General features: G+C 40.6%; 2 protein-coding genes across 2 annotated transcripts in view; one reads left to right on the top strand and one right to left on the bottom strand.

The window, feature by feature from the left end:
• Positions 1 to 4,041: 4,041 nt before the first annotated feature.
• On the bottom strand, positions 4,042 to 19,055 carry LOC128462331 (secretory carrier-associated membrane protein 1). The gene is made up of 9 exons (XM_053447688.1): positions 18,819 to 19,055; positions 14,500 to 14,577; positions 13,493 to 13,600; positions 12,080 to 12,191; positions 10,373 to 10,501; positions 8,531 to 8,690; positions 7,805 to 7,906; positions 6,850 to 6,967; positions 4,042 to 6,745 (listed from the first exon to the last, which is right to left on the bottom strand). The coding sequence occupies exons 1-9, from the start codon at positions 18,873 to 18,875 to the stop codon at positions 6,596 to 6,598; spliced, it is 1,014 nt and encodes a 337-aa protein (XP_053303663.1). The 5' UTR covers positions 18,876 to 19,055; the 3' UTR covers positions 4,042 to 6,595.
• ap3b1a (adaptor related protein complex 3 subunit beta 1a) overlaps positions 15,958 to 21,020 on the top strand; it is a 57,972-nt gene continuing 52,909 nt past the window's right edge. The window contains exon 1 of the mRNA XM_053447687.1: positions 15,958 to 15,975. The gene's annotated coding sequence lies outside the window, so the exon portion shown is untranslated. The remainder of the gene's footprint in view (positions 15,976 to 21,020) is intronic.

Raw genomic sequence — 21,020 nt, 5'->3', positions numbered from 1 at the left:
AGATTATGACAAATCTTGCAATCCCAGATTCAGGCCTGTTTTCACTGCCAGGGGCTTTTAGTCATGCCTCTCATTTTCCTCCTTTGCAGAAAGCATCAGAGGGGGACGAGAACGAGCGGAGACACAGCCCAGTTTTGCTTCCTTTCACACCTGGGAGAGGAAAAATACATAAATTCAAGCTCAGGAGCCGCCTTCTCACTTCCAACAGTTTCTCAACAGTCTTAAGATTCTCTCCACTGTCAGTGTTACTGTCACAACTGTTTCATTTTTCAATTTCCTAAGATGAATCAGTCCACAGCAAAGACAATACTGTGAAAGGAAGAGCGGCCCTTCCTCTAGCTTTAATGTCGGGGTTTCGATTCCTGGTTCCTCCGATTCCCTTGGGTAATATGCTGAGGCCCAAAATTGCATCACAATGGAAGAATGTTTAGAAGTTGTGACATTTTCACGCAGAATCAACTCGTCACTTTTGATTAGAGAGTCGTTATTGTACAGACATGGACCCTTTTCACGACAACCATTTTGACATGAAATAGTAGGTAAACATAGGGGTTACTAATTCCTAAAGGTTGTGCTTTATTTGGATAGGGCCCTAGTGAATATGATTTAAATTTATGTTGCTGTGAAAAAGGTGTATTGTTCTTTTTCTTTTGCACACGTGTGCCAAAGCAAGTGCAAACACACCGGCCCTCCCCACCTGAGGAGGGAGGAGGCTGCATCTCTGCAAACTCAAAATCAAAACAAAAAAGATAAAGAATAATGAATTTTAATAAATGTAAATGCAGTTCCCACAAGAGAAAAATAACAAAATTAAGAAAAACTAAGAATTCAAGGTCACTCAAGGTCCGAACTTTATACAATTTGAGGAGCAGTTTCAGACCTGAACCCTGATTAAGTACAGATGACTTGCTGAGCACAATGAGACATTTACCTCCGTCCGGCCTCATTTCGTTTCACTGTAGGGACTCACCTCCCAGGGTGTAATGAAATCACCTGCATCAAACGCGTCATATCACCTCAACTGAATTCATCCTGTGACAGCACAATGTGAGCAGAACACACACACACACTCACAGACACACACACACACACACACACATTGTCCTGAAATGGACGAGAGGCAGAAGAGAAGCCCCCCAAGCCAGTGACAGATTGTTATTCCTCATCCGTGCCCCTTCCTGTTGGCAGTGAACTGAGTCTGCTCCCAGTTTCCTCTCTAGTGAGAGTGTTGCTCTGCTTTATTTCACACAGAGCTGCTTGAGAGCAGAGGCTCTGGCATTGTCTTAGACTGTGTGTGTTTTATTTCACAGTTGCTTTAACAGGTCTGTTATTGCCACTGCTACAATAATGTGAAAAACAGGCAGAATTGACTCTGTTACTCAAAACCAATCATTCGTTCTCTAGACCGCTTACATGTCCCTGCAGGAGGTGAAAACAAGGGGTCAGTTGGTTCTGCAGTTTATTAGGAACCCCTGCAAACCTGCTTATTCAAATAGAAATCATCCAGTCAGCCAATCAGATGGCAGCAGTGCGGGGTTACAGTCCTGCAGACACAGGTCAGGAGCCTCACTTTAAGATCCTGTCAGAATCAAAAAGGGTGCAAAAGAAAACATGACTGAGGTTTGACTGTTGGAGCCAGACGAGCTGGTTCGAGTCATTTTAAAATGTTGCTGATCTCATGGGATTTTTACGCTCCACTGTGGAACAGCATGGATAAAAACAACTCAATTTGGGAGCTGTTGCATCACATTGTCCTAATGAGATAACATTTGTGAATGTTCTGCATGTAGGGAAGGAGACAAAACTAAAACTCGACAACAGGAATAGGTGAGACGATGAATGAAGCAGAAACGAGTATAGTATTGATAATTACAGTTTTTCTCAGTTGTTAACACACAAAAAGCGAAAATTCTGCACAATTTGCACAACCTTCACTTCATGTACCAATCGCTCGACCCAATTTGGCACTACTTCACACTCCCTTATCTGCATTAGACTCTGACTTTCCTTGTTTACACTCTGATGTCAATTACACATCACCTTGTTGTCAAAACACTACACACAATGTTCAGTTGTTGCACACACTTCTCAAATAAAATCTCAAAGCATCAACCTACAACACACAAATACTCAAATCTCTAAACATTCAGGTCTGTTGAGCAATTTCACCGCATTTACACAGCCGAACAGGAGACTGAAATTGTAGGTATGGTTCGTGAGAACAACTCTATCACACTCAGACAAATAAAAACTAGGATCCTGGCTGACCATGTTACATTTAGAAAACGTCCAGACCGTCAGCCTCTCTACATTGGACCGTATTCTTCATAGGAATGCCATGCTGATGAAACAAGTGTTCAGGGTCCTATTTGAACGGAACACAGCCATCAAGGAGTTATGGTGAGAGTTTGTGCTTGTAAGTACCAACATTCAGCACTGACACATGCATGTATTGTACCTGTAATCCAATATTGTTCCTTTTCTACAGTGTCTCACTGTAGCCCACTGTGTTGACCTCTCTGTGTCCATACTGTAACTTGCATTCTCATGCTGTCTGTATCAGCAGATCCAGGAGCATGACACAGCTGATGAGTTGTACCAGTACATTTTTATTGATGAGGTGGGATTCAACCTGGTGAAGAGGAGGCGACGGGGCAGAAACGTCATTGGCCAGCGGGCCATTGTTGAGGTCCCCGGTCAGCGTGGTGGGAAGATCACAATGTGTGCTGCAATGAATCCCCTTGGGGTCTTGCACCGTCATGCCCACCTAGGGGCCTATAACGCTGGCCTGCATGACCTGCTGGTACCACCTGGCCAGGTAGATGACCCACAGCGGATCGATCACGTTGTCATCTGGGACGATGTGAGCTTCCACCGGGCTGCTCAAGTGCGTGAGTGGTTCCAGGACCACCCACATTTTTTCCGTTCTATACCTTTCCACTTAGTTTACTGTGTGCAGTTTTGAGAAAGCCGTTATTGTTTTTAAAAAAAAAAAACGTGTGTTAACAATCGTGAAAAACTGTAATTTTTGTAAAGGGGGGGGGGGGGGGGGGGGGGGGTTGAGCAGGCCGGTTTACAATACTGTTCTCTGTTCTCTGTGTGTACCGAAATAAACCTTTTTATGCTGCATATTTGAGTGCTGATTTATGTTTGACTATGAAAAAAGTAGGCCTACACTGAGACATTTGACAAAAGGAGAAATGGCTCATTCTCCAGAGTCATTGTCATTCATATGGTGTGTTCCATTTGGATAATTGTGTTTTCAATTTTGCACTTCAGTGTGCTGTAAATGCTTGGTAGTGTGCAAGCAAATGCTTAGTTGTGTGCACTCAATGATTGGTATGTGTGTGTCATTTGAAAATATGGCTGTGTGTACCAAATGAAAACACGAGTTCCATTTTGTGATCAGTTAAGAGTTTTGATGGCAAAGAGTCATCTTGCAAAGGGAGTGTCAGGTTTTGCATTTTGTGTGTGAGGTTTTCAGTTGTCTGTGTGCAGTTTTGAGAAAGCCGTTATTGTTTTGAAAAACTTGTGTTAACAATTGTGAAAAACTGTAATAATAAAAATACATCTACCAGGTGCTTTACAAGTTGAAAAATTTAAAAGGAAAGGCAGACAATTTGAAGATCGTACAGCTTCAGACCACAAATACAAAAGTAAGGAAAGTAACAGATGGGAAAAGAGTAAAAAAAGATAAAAATAAACAATGGAAAATGATGAAAAATGGTCTGAACTCTGAGAAATCACGACTAAAATAATATTTCTTTAAGATATTTAAAAGAGGATTTTAAAAGGAGGAGTTTGTCAGATCATCATAATTTTCCCCATGTAACAACCAATGAATTTTATTGTTCTAAATATGAAGACGGAGGATTCACCTAGAATAAATAGACTTAATCTGCAACACATCTGCAGTGAACGTCCGTGTTCTTTGGTCACTACTGACCTCCTCTGGTCTTCAGCTGCTATTTCAATCCACATGGAATCTACATGGAGGATTGATTTGTGTTCAGCAAAGAAAAGACAGATGTGAGAGAAACGTTACAGAAGAAGACTTTTATTCAGTGCTTATACAGTAAATATACAAAACTCCACTGCTCAACATGCGACTGAAGGAGAAACCAGAGTGCACCTTTAAATCAAACACAAATTTAGAGCAAACTGCCGACCATCAGTAAATCAGACAAAATATACAAACATCCCATAGTATGTTTCTGAATAATAACACTTCTGAATCCTTTTATTTAAATTTTACAGAAGCTGGAAAAAGTTTACTTTTGTTCTCACTGTTTCCAAAACAAACCTTGTTTATCATTAGCACAGTTTAAAGCCACAGTCCCATCCCACAGTTCCCATCACAGTCGACCTGTCGCCTTCTTCACATGTGTTGTTTGTTTGTTTTAAGCCAGAAAGTTTTTACAGTCAGAAATCAGCAGGAATCTCTTTAAGGAACAATCTCATGATGCTTTGTACATGCATGTGTTTAGGCAGAAAGAAATGCACTGGTCCAAATTAAGCCGATGTGAAATAAAAACGGCAAAAAGGGGACGAGGGAAGAAGGCATGTTGCAGCCTCAGAGGATAAGTTGACAGTTAGAATAAAAAAATGGCTCCTCTCCAGGAAGAAGGATCCGGACTCTGCCCTTGACAAATATTAGGCTCCACAGTCCCTCTATTTACACTCCTACACGTCACATACTCACAAAAGGCTTAACTGGCTTTAACACGCGGCGCAACAGAAAGAAATAAGAAATGGTGAAAAGCTGCTTCCCAGTTCCTAAACTCCACTTACTGGCTCTAAGACATTTTTGCAGGTAAAATGCATTTGAACATTATTAATGACCACAAACTGGTAATTAAACGAATGACCTCATCTGTAGATGTGATTGTGACTCTGCTTGTGGTTTATTTAATCCACAGTTCTCCAGTTACCAATAAGCAAGCAATCATCAGAACATCACAGGAAATTTACTGACAATGTTCGTGGTCTTTTTAATAATTTCTTCATTGCAAAATGTTAATTTACAGCACATGTATTTAAATCTAGGTGTCAGTCTCTTTAGTTCTGTACGGCCTGGTATAATTGACTTTTATCCTTGTCATGCAAGTGAAGAGCACATCCTGAGTACAACTGAGGTAAATCTCCAGAACACACGAAAAAGTGGAGAAGAATGAAATGTTCCTTTCAAACAGACTGTATAAACATGCAGCTGTATATACACAACAGTGTGTGTTGTAGGCTCCATGTGAAACTCTGCTGAACTCAGCTGGTGCATGTTAGAACGTTTGAATTACACGAATGAGCAGGAAGGCGTGAGGCCATTGAAATAAATATCAATTCATTGCACCGGTTTTATAAACAATCTAATGACCGGATTTAAAGTGCAACTCGGTGGGATTTCACTGTGGATATGAAGATCAGTATAGGCAATAGATTTAAAGAAAACAGAGATACTGGAGAGCAAACATTAAAGTGATATTCCACCCAAAATAAAAACAGCTTCTAAGTATCAAACACTGCTGGAAGGTGAAAGAGGTGGTGAGAGCTCTGATTGGTTGTAATTTAGATGGTTAAACAAATTAAAGAAACTTGGAGCATAACCGTGGACAAACCAAACACTTTGAATTTACTTTCCGAGAAATCATGTATCTACTCCTCAACAACAGAAATACACAATCAATGCAACTTATTAATCACTGGATACAGAGAAGAAACCCATTATCCCTACAGCTGCAGGAGTGAGTATTTGATACTTAACAGATGAGACTTCAGTTGAAGTATCACTTTAAAAGGAGAGAGACTACAGACCTTCTAAAAATCCAATTCTGACTAAAGCAAACAGAAAGCAGAAGGCAAGGTAGTGAACTAGAATGCACAGCATTCATCTTTGACAATACAAAATCCCTCCACCGGAGGGCAGCAGTGACAAATTATGTACCCCAGCAAAATAAATCGCAGATTTCTGCTGCATGAGCATTCACCGAGCGCTAGAGAGCGCTGCATGACTTCTATTTGTCCGATAATAAATTAATTTTAAAAACAGGAAGAAGTGATTAGGTTGATAAATTAAAGAAACACACGGAGCTTCAAAGACGGCTGAGAAATGCCCGAGTAACTTCAGAGTCGGACTTGGTTCAATCTACATTACAGTCAGTCTACACACAGGCCTCAAGGCTGAACAGACGTTTATATAGGCACACAAACAATCATTAAGTTGGCCACACACATACACACACACACAGAACAAACATACAAAAATATAGTAGAGCCCGCTGGTTGAGTGGTGTGAGTGCAGCGTCGATGAGGGGTTCCCAGAGTCAGAGATGAGGGTGTGTGATGTTGTCGCTGGAGCCATGAGCCGGTTCGAATCATCCCAGTAGTGGTTTTCTCTCAGATCACAGATCATGTGGTGACTGCGGCGCCCTCACACGAACCACTCTGACAGTGTCAGCAGGCTGGGGGGGGGGGGCTCTCCATGTGTTCAAACAGGCCACTTGGCTCAAGGGAAGCTGGGGGCTGCATTTGTGAGCAGAAGAGGAGGAGGGGCAGATGGGTTAGTGTTGGACGGAGAGTTGAGCGCGCCCTATGGGGCCGATCAGACCTGCGCCTTGAAGCTTTCCTGCGCGGCCCTGGAGGCGGCATTAGCGGCGGCCGTCTGGACCGTCTTGTTGGACATGACGCCGGTGGCAAACTCCTGCTGGGCCTTCTCGAAGCTGGCGTCCGTGGTACGGTACATCCCATGGACCTGGTGGGGATAAAAGGAGAGAAGACAGGGGTGGGTTAAAGCTGAACAGCCTGTAACAGACTCTACTTGAATATATCTCTGGGCTTGTGGTGCGTCCACTGTACCTTCTTGAACATGATGAGGGACATGACGGCCAGTGAGGTAAAGAGACCAGCGATGAGTATCAGGATAATGCCCACTGGGATGCTGCTATTCAGGCACATCAAAGCCGAGATCCACCCACTAAGAACAAGACATTCATTAGAGGCTCTGTTTTTTTTTCCTGGTCAATGAATCCCATGAAAAGACCTAAACTAACGATAAATTGATCTGACTAACAAGTACAAGTGTGTCAAAGCCTGCTGTGTCCAATTTCTCTAAGGGACTGAGCTACATTGTTTGAAAACACGTCAATGAGACGCACTGTTGTTCATCATGAACACCCACGCTGCAGTCTAACTGTCTCAGTCACACAAACACATCCTGCTGCCTCAAATGTGGAATAATCTGCTGCTGAAAATATGCATCATTTCCTCCTGTTTCATATGTTTAGTCAAAGCTACAAAATTACTGAGTAATTTATTAAAGTCTCCATTTCTGTTAAAATGGTTTATGTCCTTAAAAGGATAAAAGGAGCTTGAGGCTGAGGGCCAATCAACCAGATAACTTAGTTCTGAATGTTCTCATTCATATTCTAATTTTTTTATAATTTTTCTCGGGCTGCAACTTACAATTATTTAAAAAAATGTATCTATTTCACAATGTGGAAAAATGTTGATCATGATGTTCTACAGGCCAGGTTGAGGTTTTTGTCTTGTTTTGTCCAACTACCAGTTTGAAAGATAGTTTATAGAATGTTAGTAGAATGTTATGACAGCAAATATTGAATAGTGACCATCAAATGTTTGAGAACTAAATGAAGAAGTGACTTGTTTATGCTGCTCTCAAAAATATGTATTAATTAATAACCATGTTATAATCAATGAAACTACTTTCTTCTGTGAGGATATTGGCACGAAGAATAAATGAAGTTGCCTCTATTTTTCTCTCCCTCAGTGTGTTTATGCCTTGTTGTCTTACCAGGCGCCCCAGCCAGAGATGCCGATACACTGGAGGACGTAGATTCCAAACTGACAGATGTACACGAAGAAGAAAATGAAAAATCTGAATGAGCTGTCACTCCTGCAGAGAGAAGAAGAAGGATGTGAATAATTATATGTGAGACCTATGACCAACAGGCTTCTTCTCTGATTTTATAGCCAATGTTTTTCAATAAACAAAACAGAATTTTTATTCAATGCTGTTTCACAGTTCTTTTAAGCATGTGACGCATTCTTCAGACCAAAATGTACAACTTTTCAAAATAAAGGCACTGTGATTCAGCTCACTGTAAAACATTGCAGTAAAATAACAAAAGATGTGTTTTACTTTGTAGAGAAATTGCAAGAGTAAATAACACTGCTGTGATGAGTCAGGGGTAATGATCTACGGATCATCACCCGTGACTCGTCGGGCAGATATGGTGAAATGAAAAGAATCAAATGATCAAAAATAATTTGGCGGGACAGATAGTGTTGCTGATGGGACGGTTTTGACCTGCAGGCCAACAATTGCTGGCAACTGGTGTACCTTATTAAAGGATGTAGAAGAAGACTCACTGTTAAGCCCTGACCCACCAACTGCTAAATGTTGTTTGCCTGTTTACCATATTTATTAATGTGGAACGTATTGAGGACGATAAGATAAATGCGTTACACATACAGACAGACGTTTGTGGAGTTAGTAGGTAGATGCTGTGTTGTTCACCTGAAGGCTCCGTAGAGTGGTCGGTACCAACAGACGAAAGAGCAGGGCGTGAAGAGCATGAACCAGAGGATGGACAAGCCGAAGTCCACCCCACGCAACGTATCCACACAGAACCAGGCCAGACAGCCGAACATGTTAATGAGCAGCGTCCCGGTATGAACTGAGGTGTGAGGGGAAAAAGAGAGAAAAAATAACAGTAAATATGCAGATGGTGGTTTTAGTGAAAGTGGGACAGGCTGACAGCCCTGGTGCGTTACAGTGTGTTACTGTATACTGAGTGTCAGGGAGCAGGAGTCTCCAGTGTCCTGCCAAGTCAGATTCATTATGGAGGAGCAGGGAACGCTGATGCTCAATATTTCAACATGTAACACTGTACAGGTCTGATGCAATAAAACACACACACACTCTCAATAATTCATCGTTACCATTTGTTCTTGGGTTCCTAACCGAGAGTGTGTGGTTAAAGTCGGGTCTGTAAAAGTGAGTGGATTTTACATCCCAGTGTGACATATGACATTATCCTGCTGGCTGACATACCACAGATGAGTGGGGGGTGGGGGGGTAGACACTCGTTTTCGAGACCTGTCTCTGTTTGAGCCTGGAAAAGATCCAGCTTGTATGAGATTCCAAGTTTTTATTCATAGATATTCTGTGATTAAAATAAAAGCACAAAAATGAGAGAGAAAGGATCTTTGCCTTTTTCTATGAAGTGTGTATCTAAACAAATCTTTTAGCAATCATCTGACCAAGTCCCTTCATCAGCCCACATGACTGCGCAACATGTCCTTGTCATGTGCCTGCTGAATTCCAGTAACTCCAGTGACCATTTAAACACTATTATGGCCGAGCTATAAAGGCTGCAGAGGGAGAAATGTAGTTTTTAGTCATTTATAAAACAGACTTTATGTTTTTATTAAGGCAAAGATGTTAAATCAGATTTGATTAACTAGGAAGGTCTTTTTTAAGAAAATGTTTTTTTTATGATTTATGTACCATGTCGAAATTTTGTAGACAGACCATAACAATGATAATAACAATAACAATAATGATAATATTGAAAATTATCACATTTTAGAAACAGCAGTCATTAAAAAAAAGTTAAAATAAACCATGGTCAGGGTCATCAGGTAAAAAATAACCTGGCTCTACTTTTTTTTCAATATGATGCCCTCAGGCTCGGAGTTTGGCCAATCAAACTAATGCAAGAGCACATTCCTGGTAGATTACTCTCAATAAAAGGATTGTTTAAAAAGTTGCCAAGGTGAAAACTTTACAGAGTTGCAAAACCCCGCCTGTGAGTACAATGAACTGCTGTGAAGTCATCACTGTCTCATAAATCTTTCTTTCTCTTTCTGAAACTGGAGTTCTTGGATTGTATTTCACTGGATTCTCTTACTGGTACAACATAAAACCCCCATCAACAATATGGCAATATGGGAGTAAAACAATTTCACTGTGCCTTTCCCTGCTTAGGTAACAATAATTCTTTGTGCAATAACCTAGAATTCACATTAACGCAGAAGTCGAGAGTATACTACTCGACAAGGGGCATACAATACTGTTCACCAGAAACTAGCTGGAGTCACAAGGTTGATTAAGTTATCAAATTGTTTCACATCAACAATATCTGGATGAAAAATTAGCGTTAATCTTCCAGAAGGTGCCACAGTTATTTATTTGATGACTACAAGTACTGAACTCTAGAAAACCCAGTAGGATTCATCCTCTGGGGAATGTGAATGTCTGTACATAGAACATCATGGCACTTTATATAGCTATTTCAGTCTAGACAAACGTGGTGGACTGTTATTATGACAACAGGAAAAAAAAACTACAACTCACACATCCAGAGGTAGTACATGATCTTGACTGTCTTCTGAAACTCGACAGGAATGTCCACGGCGATGTCGTGGTAGAAACACGGCCCCATAGGGAACTTCTCTGGGAGAGGAGGCCAGTTGTTTTTCCTGCCTGAAACAGGACAATAAAAGACATGATTGTGACTGACAGTAAAGCTTTAAAAGAAATTATGACTTCATGTTTCATTCGGGACTCATCAGACTATTCACTCCAGTGTTTCTAGGATTGAAGCAGTGGGGGCAAACCTCATTTACAATCTCCGCATAGTAATCCCTTCAAGGACTGTTCGTTTATTGTTCCAATGTAAAGTGAGTGCAGGCCAGCGGGGGGAGTGTAAAGGGAGGGTACCACGACAAGATACTCCAACATGGTTCAAACCAACCGGGTCAAATGTGCATCCTAATTCTGAAGCAGTAGCAGTAATCACTTTGATGTGGCGGCTGTAACGGATGTGTATGAATAACATTCTTGAACCTAAAGTTCCAAACTACTATAAGGGATGAGTCTGTTTATGGGCCAGCTGCACTTCACAATAACCACATTACTGCAGAACATGTGCAGTGCAGTAAATTCATTTTCTCTGATCGCCAGTCTGGATTGTTGTGTGCATGTTAACACAGTCATCAGCTGATGTGATGTGTTTCATACAGATGTCGGCTCTGAGACACGGAAGAGAAGCTGTATATTTTGGTTGATGTGGTTCAAAAAAGAAACCTCAAGCTGCCTTCTCTGTACAAGATCTATGATCATTCAAAGGAATTGTTTGTTCTTTCGGAAAATCGGGTGCATTTTAGTCTTGACTGGCAGAAACAGAGATGATTGATAACACTGATCAAGACACTCACAACCACTTGCTGATTGGGAGTTTTCTGTCATAATGTTACCTTCTGTGATTAGCCAGGCTCCTATAGCATGACCCCCTCTGGAAACAACCGACATTAGCCTTGGTTACCAGTGTAGAACTGAACATGGATCATTGACTGCAAGCGTTGCTGACCCTGTTGTTTTTGCTAACAGCTGTTGTGCAGTTAAACTCAGCATTTTACAATGTAACAACTGCTGATATGTGTAGGAGATGAGCTGTTATTCAAAAAATGTGCGACAATTCTGCAACTAACAACCAAACAACACGGGCGGCCATATGACATACTGTTTCAGGTGTGTTAGTATGATACAGGGTTTAAAACTGATACGGTGCCAAATCACTTGGGTGGACAGAGATTGTTTGAGTTTGAAAATACTGTTTTGAGACAAGAACGTAGATGTATGGATGTAGCCTGAATATGAATAATAATCAGCCTGAAACAGCTTACATGGCTCTGCCTGAAGGTAAACCTTTACATTTGACTAATTACCACTATTTCTACTGACACCATTTATTAGCTTGGTGCAGGGACTACATGGCATCATTGCTGCTTGCCTTCTGGCCACGAGGTATGAAACGACTTCATATTTATCATATAGACTGATATTGATGTTCTCATCCAACAATAGTGTCTCACTATTCCCTCAAATTAAGATCACGTGTTATTAAAAGTGTGACAAAAAGAAACAAGTTGTTACACTGCATCCTGTTATGATCCTAACAGGGAATCTGTTTCCTGATTAAAAGGGTCATTCTTTTTCTGTGTTCATCTTTCTGTGGTGCCAGTATTGATCTGGAGCGGTATGCCGGGGTCTGGTGCTGACCTCCTGAAGCACTGAGTGACTGCATTTCTCTCTCCCGGCGGTCCAGCTCCGCAGCCTTCCGTTCCAGCTCCTCCTGTCGCCTCAAGAGTTCCGCAGCTGCCCGCGTCTGCTCCTACAAACGCACACACACAATGAAAAGCCATTAACACAATGGTGAAGTACAGGAGACTCTTTGGCAGGCTGTTATTTTTCAGCTCCCTGCAAATTCTCCGTTTCTACTTTTGGAATGAATCAAATTCTCTAGAGGGGCGGCGCCAGCAGGAGGAGAGACATCACAACAACATGCTGCCGACAAATGAGATGCAGCATCACAAGTTATTTCCTCTGTCGGCCTGTTCGAGCTCGGTTACGGATACAGACAGTTTCCTGCTGAGCTGCTTTCGGTCCACAAACTCAGCATGAAACCAGCTGTCATTGTACTTCATGTTCTGCCTTCAGTACGAACTTGAATCTCTGCTGGTGGTGTTGGACAAAGCCATTAGAAATGTCCCAGCCTCACAGCCTGCTTGCTTTTAATGCCTACTCCCAAGAAGGGCTACATTGTAGCACTGACGGGCCCAAGCACACGCATTTTGAAGCCTGTTGCTGTTAGTGGAGAGAGCGATCAATGACCAAACTCACGTCTTCGCATTGCATGCATTTTGCTCACTGCGGCAAGGATAAACGCTTCACGACCTGCGTCTGTCATGCACCGCTGGACCACGCTCACTAATCACGCATTAAGGTCCACCCATTTCAGTTAGACACCAAAGTGAAAACTTTATCTAAATCGAATTTAGTTTTAAAACGAGGCTTACCTCCTTTTGGCAGTAGGTGGTGCTATCACTATCACTATACCAGACTAATAGATCTGTTCAGGTCAAAAACACTATTCTTTCTTTCTTCAGATCGTATAAATCTTTCATCTCTGCATCTCAGACATCAAAGGATTCTAAAATATATCTCCATCTTGTGAAGACACTCATGTCCATATGAAGTTGATCTGATGAAAACCCTGGGACAAGTACTTTAGATAACGGCCAAAATAGCCACTAAATCCAAAATGGCGGGATTCCTGTTGCGTTTTTCCTATTGCACCTTGAGACTTTTTTTTTTATCTAGTCACGATACACCTGGGCTAGTCATGATACATCTGGGCTACGATTTTTGATTGGTGAAAGCTAACTGAGGGGCTTTTCCTTAGATGGCGTTGATGAACCATTTTGCCCCGCCCATTTCAAATTACACCAGAATACAATTACTTTTTGGGGTTTGGAATTTCCTGCAATCTTTGGTACGAATTTGAGCATGTCTAGGCCCTGAAAAAGAACAAAAGGGAAATACAAATCCTTCGAAATACAATAGGGCCTCCCACCGTAGGTGCTCGGGCCCTAATAATATCAGCACATAAGAAAAAGACAAGGACCACAATACCTGTGCCTGAGGCTGCGAGTAGGCCGGAGGCTCCTCTGTGGGTTTCATGATGGCAGGTTGTGTGTTGATGGTGGGCGCAGCAGTCTTGGGTGCCATCCCTGCAGGCGCCTATGGAGGGAAACACGAGTATACAATTATAATCAAACCCCCCCCCATCACAGCTGACAGAGCCCCACAATGCTGAGTCACAGCAAAACTAAAAAAAAATCAACAACAGCCTGATACAATGTTGGAAATCTACCAACTTATTCCACAAACGTCCATCTGTCTGTCTGTCTGTATGTGGATCATTTATCTGGATAAACGTCACTCTTGGCATTCGTATTCTTAGTAATCATGGGAAGTGCAATGCCGAGTTTGGTGCTATTTGAACAAGCTGTACCTTCAATATTAATAACAACTGACTACACCAGCGCTCTGTAGCAGTCAGTGGGGTGGTTTTTAAATATTCTTATAAATAAGGGCGTTTAAAGGCGTGTAGTTGTACCTCTGCTGTGGAGCAACAACTCTAAACCAGTTTGAACAGCTGCTCCTGTGATATCTGGATGCTAAAATGCTTTGTGCAGCTAGAATCAGGGGAGTTAGAGCTTTTTAACAAGGCATCATTTATCAACCCATAGAAGGGGCTACTAAGGTGTCCCATGAGTGGAGAAGTGTGGATAGCTGATAAATTATTTTTAAATTAGTGTCAAAAAGACCTGAACAATTAACAAGGATTGGCTTTTTGAATTATTGCCACTTACTTATTTTGAATTACAGTTCTGGTGGCACAATTGTTAATCTGCATGTCGGACTAAGGAGCACAGGGGATGGATTTATTGCACTCCTCAGTTTCTTTTATTTTCCATTTAACACAATATTTCATCGCAACAGTGACCAATCTATTCCAATCGCTACGGCCTCATGTGAAAGTCAGAAATTACAAGGATTACTTTAAACCCTGTGAATGTTGTTCCGCAGCACTAGTTGATAAATGAGCTCAGTGAATAATCTGTAAAAGCACTCACTGGTTTGGCTTCTGTGAAGGGGTTGTACTCCTCCAGCCCAGGAGGAGCCGTCTGTCTCGCTTGGCTCACTGACGGATCCTGAGAAAAGGGAATAAAAAGAACATGAGAGAGGCTGAGCAAAGCAGAAAACAGCTCAAGTCTGGCATAGGAATATCCAAATCTTAACTCGACTATCTTTGAGTTTGCACCAAGGACACCAGTGGAAATCGCTATAGTAAAAAAATACCTCATGAAAGTGTGAAAACCCTCCATTATTCTGTCAAATCAAGGACAAACAGCCCTCGTTATTTGAAACGCAACAGGCCTATAATTCAATACGGACAAAGAAGGGATGATTCCAATAATTTTCACAGGAAGACGTCTATAAATAGCCACGTCCACGCTTTCGGGAGCTGGGGCGAATGCTTCTGGCTGCCGACGACAGAAATAAAAAGGGAGACTGTGTTTCTCTAGTTTGCTACGCTATGCACAAAAACTGCTGAAGCACTTTACAGCTCCTGTTACCCACATTCTTGATCTGCATTAAAGCATATTTGAACAACCTTGTTCACGAAGGACTAGCCGAGAATGACAGTTTAATTATGTGAGCACAATGACTGAAATAAAAGAATGATGGCAAAACATCCAGACCCCAGAGGTGGAATCCAACAAAGTACCTTTAATTAAACACATATTTTTAAGTACCTGTAGTTTACTTGAGATTTTCAGCTACATTTCAACTCTACTCTTCTACATGTTAGAGGGAAATTCTGTAGTTACTACTATATTTTATTTTACTTATATTATACTACTTTTTCAGTTTAAGATTTTCCTTAAAGTTCCTATATTTCCATATAAAATATAAGATTAGTTAATGAAAAATCGTTCCAAAGAGTTTATAATATATACTTCTGTTTAAACTGACTAAACCTTGACATCATTAACACTGACATGTTAACACAGCTTCCTCCATAAATATATGAACAACAAATATAAATACAAATATTAAACACTTGGCAGGAACCTTTAATTTCAATAATTAAAGTATATTTAGTCATACTTTTGTAATATATGTAAAGGAGTATTATTACAGCAGACATGCAATGTTAGGACAATCTGTACTATACCTTACTAGTGTGAGTGACAATAATATTGCAACACAACTACAATCACATATGATTACTTATTCAAGTACTTTGGAACAGGTCAAACATTAAACAGAATTAGTTTAGTATCTTCCCCCTGCACTTGCATGTTAACTTCCTGTTCCCCATGACAACACAAAAGCTACATTATAATACATTTCTTTGATTAACACTCTTACCATGAGCTGTTGTCGGTCCGGCCCTAGTTTTATTCAAATTGCAGCACAAGCTTATCATCCGATCTGCGTTTTCCTGAAGTGCTACTCTCATCCAGGCTCAGTGTGGTCTGACTTACATTTCTGGGAGCATCTCTTCTGCTGGTGCACCCACGTACACACACGGCTTGGTGATGGTAAGTTGTCACCAGACCGGGGTCATTAATATTTCAGTCTATGTTGTGTTCAAACTTTAATACTTCTCTCCTGCTTAGCCAAACAATCACAATCATATTGACCAAGTGTAGAATTTTCAGGTTGAAGTCTGCAGTTTACACCATGCATCGTCCACTTGTTGAATGTTTGTCTGTATGAAAACTGCAAAACAAACGCCTACGGATTCCCTGTCTCCTATAGCGACATGTAAAAGAATTGAAATTGAATCCACCGAGATCCTGACGTAGGTGGAAACAAAACTGGCAGAGTTCAGTGTGAGCAGTTGCACTAATCTAACACTTGGAGGACACTTCAACACTGTGCATACTCTTCTACGTTTAAAAGGTGAAGCTGCAATATGTTAGAACAGTAAATAGTCACTGCGACAATCCCACATTTGATTGAGCTGCCGAGTAGATCAAATGTAGCAGCTACACTTCCATATAGAGCCTTTCATTTTTTCTATCATCTGCCCGCATGCAGAAAAAATAGGCCAAAACAGAGGGAACAAATCCCGGCACCACATGTCGTCCACGAAGGCACCATATGATTTCATGAACTATTGAAGATGGCTCAGAGTAGTGGAGGAAGCTCCATCTCTCCTCAGGCAAAAACGAAATGAAGTGCAAGCCAACGTGCGACAGGAAAATGGCAGAATGGAAGGGGTTCATTAGTCATGCCTGTATGTTAATAGACCCCGTGAATAATTCACTCTCTGTGCGTCTGTACCGACAAACTGTGCCTTCAGCACTTTCCGTCGCCACACTCTGACTAAGAAAAAAGGTGGAAGTGTTTTTTTAGTTAATGCAATAAATGAAAGCTTATAAAATGAAAGATATCCCTTTTTTGGGCTATATCGTCATAAACAGGAATATGTGTGTACAATGATGTATCGATCAACCTAAATTTATTTGTATAGCCCATATTCACAAATCACAGTTTGTCTCAAAGGGTTTAACAATCATATGTGTGACATCATCTGCCCTTAACCCTCATCAAATAATTATAAACTGAATTTGATGTTTACCTGACTATACATTTATATATCTGATGTGATGGTAGTGGCATCAAAAATGTTCTTTTATTGTTTAATATATTCATACAATTTTACATTTTCCTAAAGTCCTTCAGTTTTCCTCTCCTCTCATATTTGACAAACCTAAACTTGAGAAATAACTTAAACTATTAATCAGTGATCAGAAAAGTTAATTTTGTTTCCATGTCCATTGACATGGTTGCAAGTTAACATTAGGTTGTTCAAAGTCGAATCAACTGTACAACTACCTGCTGCCATTTGTCTTTGCATAGTGCACCTGAGGTGTTGAACTAGAGAGGAGTGGAGGAAACAGAGGGAGCACATGACCAAATGTTTTCACCATAACAAGACACTATAAGGACAACACGAGTATGACTTAGGGTGGAGTCCTAACCAAAGCCCACAGCTCTATGAAAGCATAAATAACACTGATATAATGTACAACTACATGTTGTACTTTTTTTGGAGAGATAGTGTGTAAAAATCCATGGCTATTTTTAACATTTGAACAGCAGTTTATTTACCTAAAAACAACTGCATGGGTGTTTTCAGACATGCACTGAACTCCAGATAATTTCCTGACATTTTCCAGAGGGGCTGTATGTGAGAATCCAACTGGCTGGGTGGATAATAATAAATAATGGATAATGTGGGAAGGAGCCCCTGTGAGAACACATCAGCAGGTATTCCAGAGGCTTCAGGTAAACCTGTGGTCGTGTATGACATTTCTACAACAGGACTGATGGAACAAAAACAGTACAGAGGTCCCTGTAAATAAGTGTCATCCACTTCGATCTAAACAAACAAATGTGTGATCTCAGCAGCAGAACAAACACTTTACATCCTTCTTCTGCTCGCTGCTCCAGCCATAACCTGAACCTGAGATTTCTGTATAGTTGTGAAGGCGTCTGAGTGGAGAATCTCCTGATGTGTTGTTCATGTACAAGAGGCAACCTACGGAGATGGTCCAGACCCATTTCTGCGGACATTCTCTGAGGTTATATCCGATAATGTTGACTTTATAAGTATGGAAAGAGAAGGATGTCCGACGTGTGGGAAGTTGAAATCAGTGGAGCCACCAACAGGCACTGAATTGATTATAACAGAAAGGTACAAACAGGGCATTGTGGAGGAAACCAAATGGTTTGATAAAACACAACTGTAGTCTTAAAGGTTCAGTGTGTAGAATTTAGTGACATCTAGTGGTGAAGTTGCATGATGCAGCTGAATCCCCCTCAACTCAACCTCACTTTTCAAAGATGAGAGAGAACCTGTGGCAGCCTTCAGTTGTCATAAAAACTCAAAAGGGTGTTTCGTTTGTCCAGCCTGGGCTACTGTAAAAAACACATGGAGGCCTCCGTAGAGAGAACCCGCCCCTGATGTAAATATAAAGTATTTTAATAAAAATGGCCCATTCTAGGGTAAAGAAAACGTCAATTCATACAATTTAGACACGAGTGAATACAAGACTACGGTTATTTTATATTAAATTTCTGCCAATAGATCCCTTTCACCTAAATCTCACACACTGGATCTTTAACAACTGTGAGGCGAACACACAACACCGGCTGACACCTCAGTATGTTGTGTCACTACAGGCAGCCAAAGTGCAACGGCACAGCTAGAAAGTGACAGTCGGAGGAAAGACACCATCTTTAATCAGAGAGTGGAGTCATCACAGCTGTTTACTTCATATCACGTGGTACTTCATACTCCCCCTGATCGTTATTAATGTGTAACACTTCAGCAGCTAACGCTAACGTGGCTACCTCAGCTAGCTAACGTTACCTGGAGCGGGTTGCTGAAGCTGGGCTCCGCGAACGGGTTGCTGTCGAATTCCGACATTCTCGTGGTGTGAGTCCTCCCCGTTAGGTGTATGCCACTGGTTTAGAGAGCAACGTTTGGACCGACTGTCGCCGGAGATTAACCCGCTAGGTCTCGCTGTGAGGCGGACAGACGCAGGAGGTGTCACGGTCCGACGTGAAGTCGAGTGTGGGCAGCTCCCAGAGACTGTACCGCGGGGAGGGATTGGTCACCAGCAGCGGATCACATGAGTCACAACTCAGCGGAAGTAGAGATACGTCACGTCCCGGTTGGCAAAACAAAACTTCACCCTGAGCTCACTGCTATAAACAGTCTATTGCTCAATAAATCTACTTCACACCTTACCATTGTATCTCTTGGTTACATCCAAGAACATTAACAGCTCATCTGTACTTAACTCAAGGAAGTACATCCCTTAAATCATGTTGTTTATTATGAGATATCAGTTAAAATTACATCAGCCACAGCTGCCAAAAAGTTCTTTAATGTTATTTTATCTCACTTTATGTTAATAGCGGGTCGTCCTTTCCTATGGTTTGTTATCTAATGTTGTATTATTTACTTGAGAAATACTTTAAAAAGACATAGAAGAAATAATAACTCAATGAATTGTGACCAAAAATGTCTTGGTGTCATTTTGCAAGATTTTCTAACATGAATTTCATTACGACCTTGTTATTTGTGACATCCTATTTTTGTTTTATTTTAGGTCTTCCTTTAAACTAAACATTTTTATTTGGGGTTTTGCATAACTTTCAGTATCATATTGAAGCATTAGGTTCATTTTACATTGCACATCCTAAATCTTTGCCTCGTCTATTTTGGCTTTGGTAATACCCTGAAACAGTGTGGCAAGAGTTTAATAAGTGTATTAATGGAAAATTGGAAATAAGTATACATCATGAATGATTTCAAATGATCCCAGCAAAGTTTCATATCCAATAATGTTAATTTTACAAAAGAAGCCTGTAGTTTTTCTCAATGAGTTTTAGCTGTATTTAAAATAATTCAGGCATTTGATTTCTATTCTTTTGTTGTTTAGTTTTTACTTTCATAGAAATGGGTTTTCTTGAGGTTTTAGTATTTGAAGTGTTGCTTTATGTTTTTATCTCATTATCTGTTTGACAGAATGACGGACAGATAGATAGGAAGATAGATAGATAGATCTATATCTGATATCTAGCTCTAAAGGCCTGTTTGTTGTGGCTATTTAACTCATCAGTGACGTCACGGCCCTCCCAGAGACAGACAGTGAACATTGTTACTAGTAAATGACATTTGAGTGTGACCTACTGTGCAGATATTCCTTTTTCTGTTTTTTATTCATTATATTATTAGGTTATTTGCTGAGGGTTTGTTGTGGTGAAAGCGTAGGTTATTATCAGTATGTATAACAAAGCAGTCTTCAATTTTGAAAATTAGTGGTGGCTGTAAAATAAATATAGTGATTTATGTGATGATGATGATAATGATGATGATGAGTTGATGATGATGATGATGATGATGATGAACAGCGTCAGTGCTGTCAGTTCAAAACTGAAGAGGCTCTGGGTGGTATATAATAATGATGCATTCAGAATATCGCTGAAACTTCCAGGATGGATAAGTGTGACCCACATATTTGTGACTGGCAACATCCCAACCTTTCACCTTTGGTCTGTTGAGAAATTGTATATTTTGATTAACTGAGTCCAGAAACATGATCATAAGCGCCTTAACAAAGACGACACTAGGGTACTCATCTTGTTGATGGAAGCGCTGAAACAAAAGTGTGTATGTGTTTTAAAGGTTTAGTGTGTAGGATTTAGTGACATCTAGTGGTTAAGTTGTGTGTTGCAGTTGAAAACCCATCACCTCACCCTCCCCTCAAAACATGACAGAGAACTTATGGTAAAATTAAGTTGTCATAAAACTCAAAAGCGTTTATTTTGTCCAGTTCTGGCTACTGTAAACAATTAAATAAAACATGGTGGCCTCTGAGGAGAGGACCTGCTCCTGATGTAAATATAAAGCATTTAAATATAAAAGGCTCATTCTAGGGTAAAATAGCAAACAGTTAATCTCAAAGTACTTCTAAAGAATGATTTAATAGTAATATTTTATAATTTAGTTTTATTTCAAGACTTTTATGAGACCTGCTATTATATTATATACATATTCTATTGT

Source organism: Pleuronectes platessa, chromosome 19, assembly GCF_947347685.1.
Source record: "Pleuronectes platessa chromosome 19, fPlePla1.1, whole genome shotgun sequence".
NCBI classification, from domain to species: Eukaryota; Metazoa; Chordata; class Actinopteri; order Pleuronectiformes; family Pleuronectidae; genus Pleuronectes; species Pleuronectes platessa.
This window is presented reverse-complemented; position numbering and strand designations above follow the sequence as displayed.

Excerpts from the sequence above, each read along its gene's own strand:
- LOC128462331 (XM_053447688.1), bottom strand. The coding sequence starts at position 18,875 with ATGTCGGAATTCGACAGCAACCCGTTCGCGGAGCCCAGCTTCAGCAAC. Across the intron at positions 8,691-10,372 it reads CATGTACTACCTCTGGATGT|TTCATACCGGGACGCTGCTC; the intron begins GTGAGTTGTAGT and ends CTCACACCTCAG. Across the intron at positions 6,746-6,849 it reads CCCTCATCATGTTCAAGAAG|GTCCATGGGATGTACCGTAC; the intron begins GTACAGTGGACG and ends TATCCCCACCAG.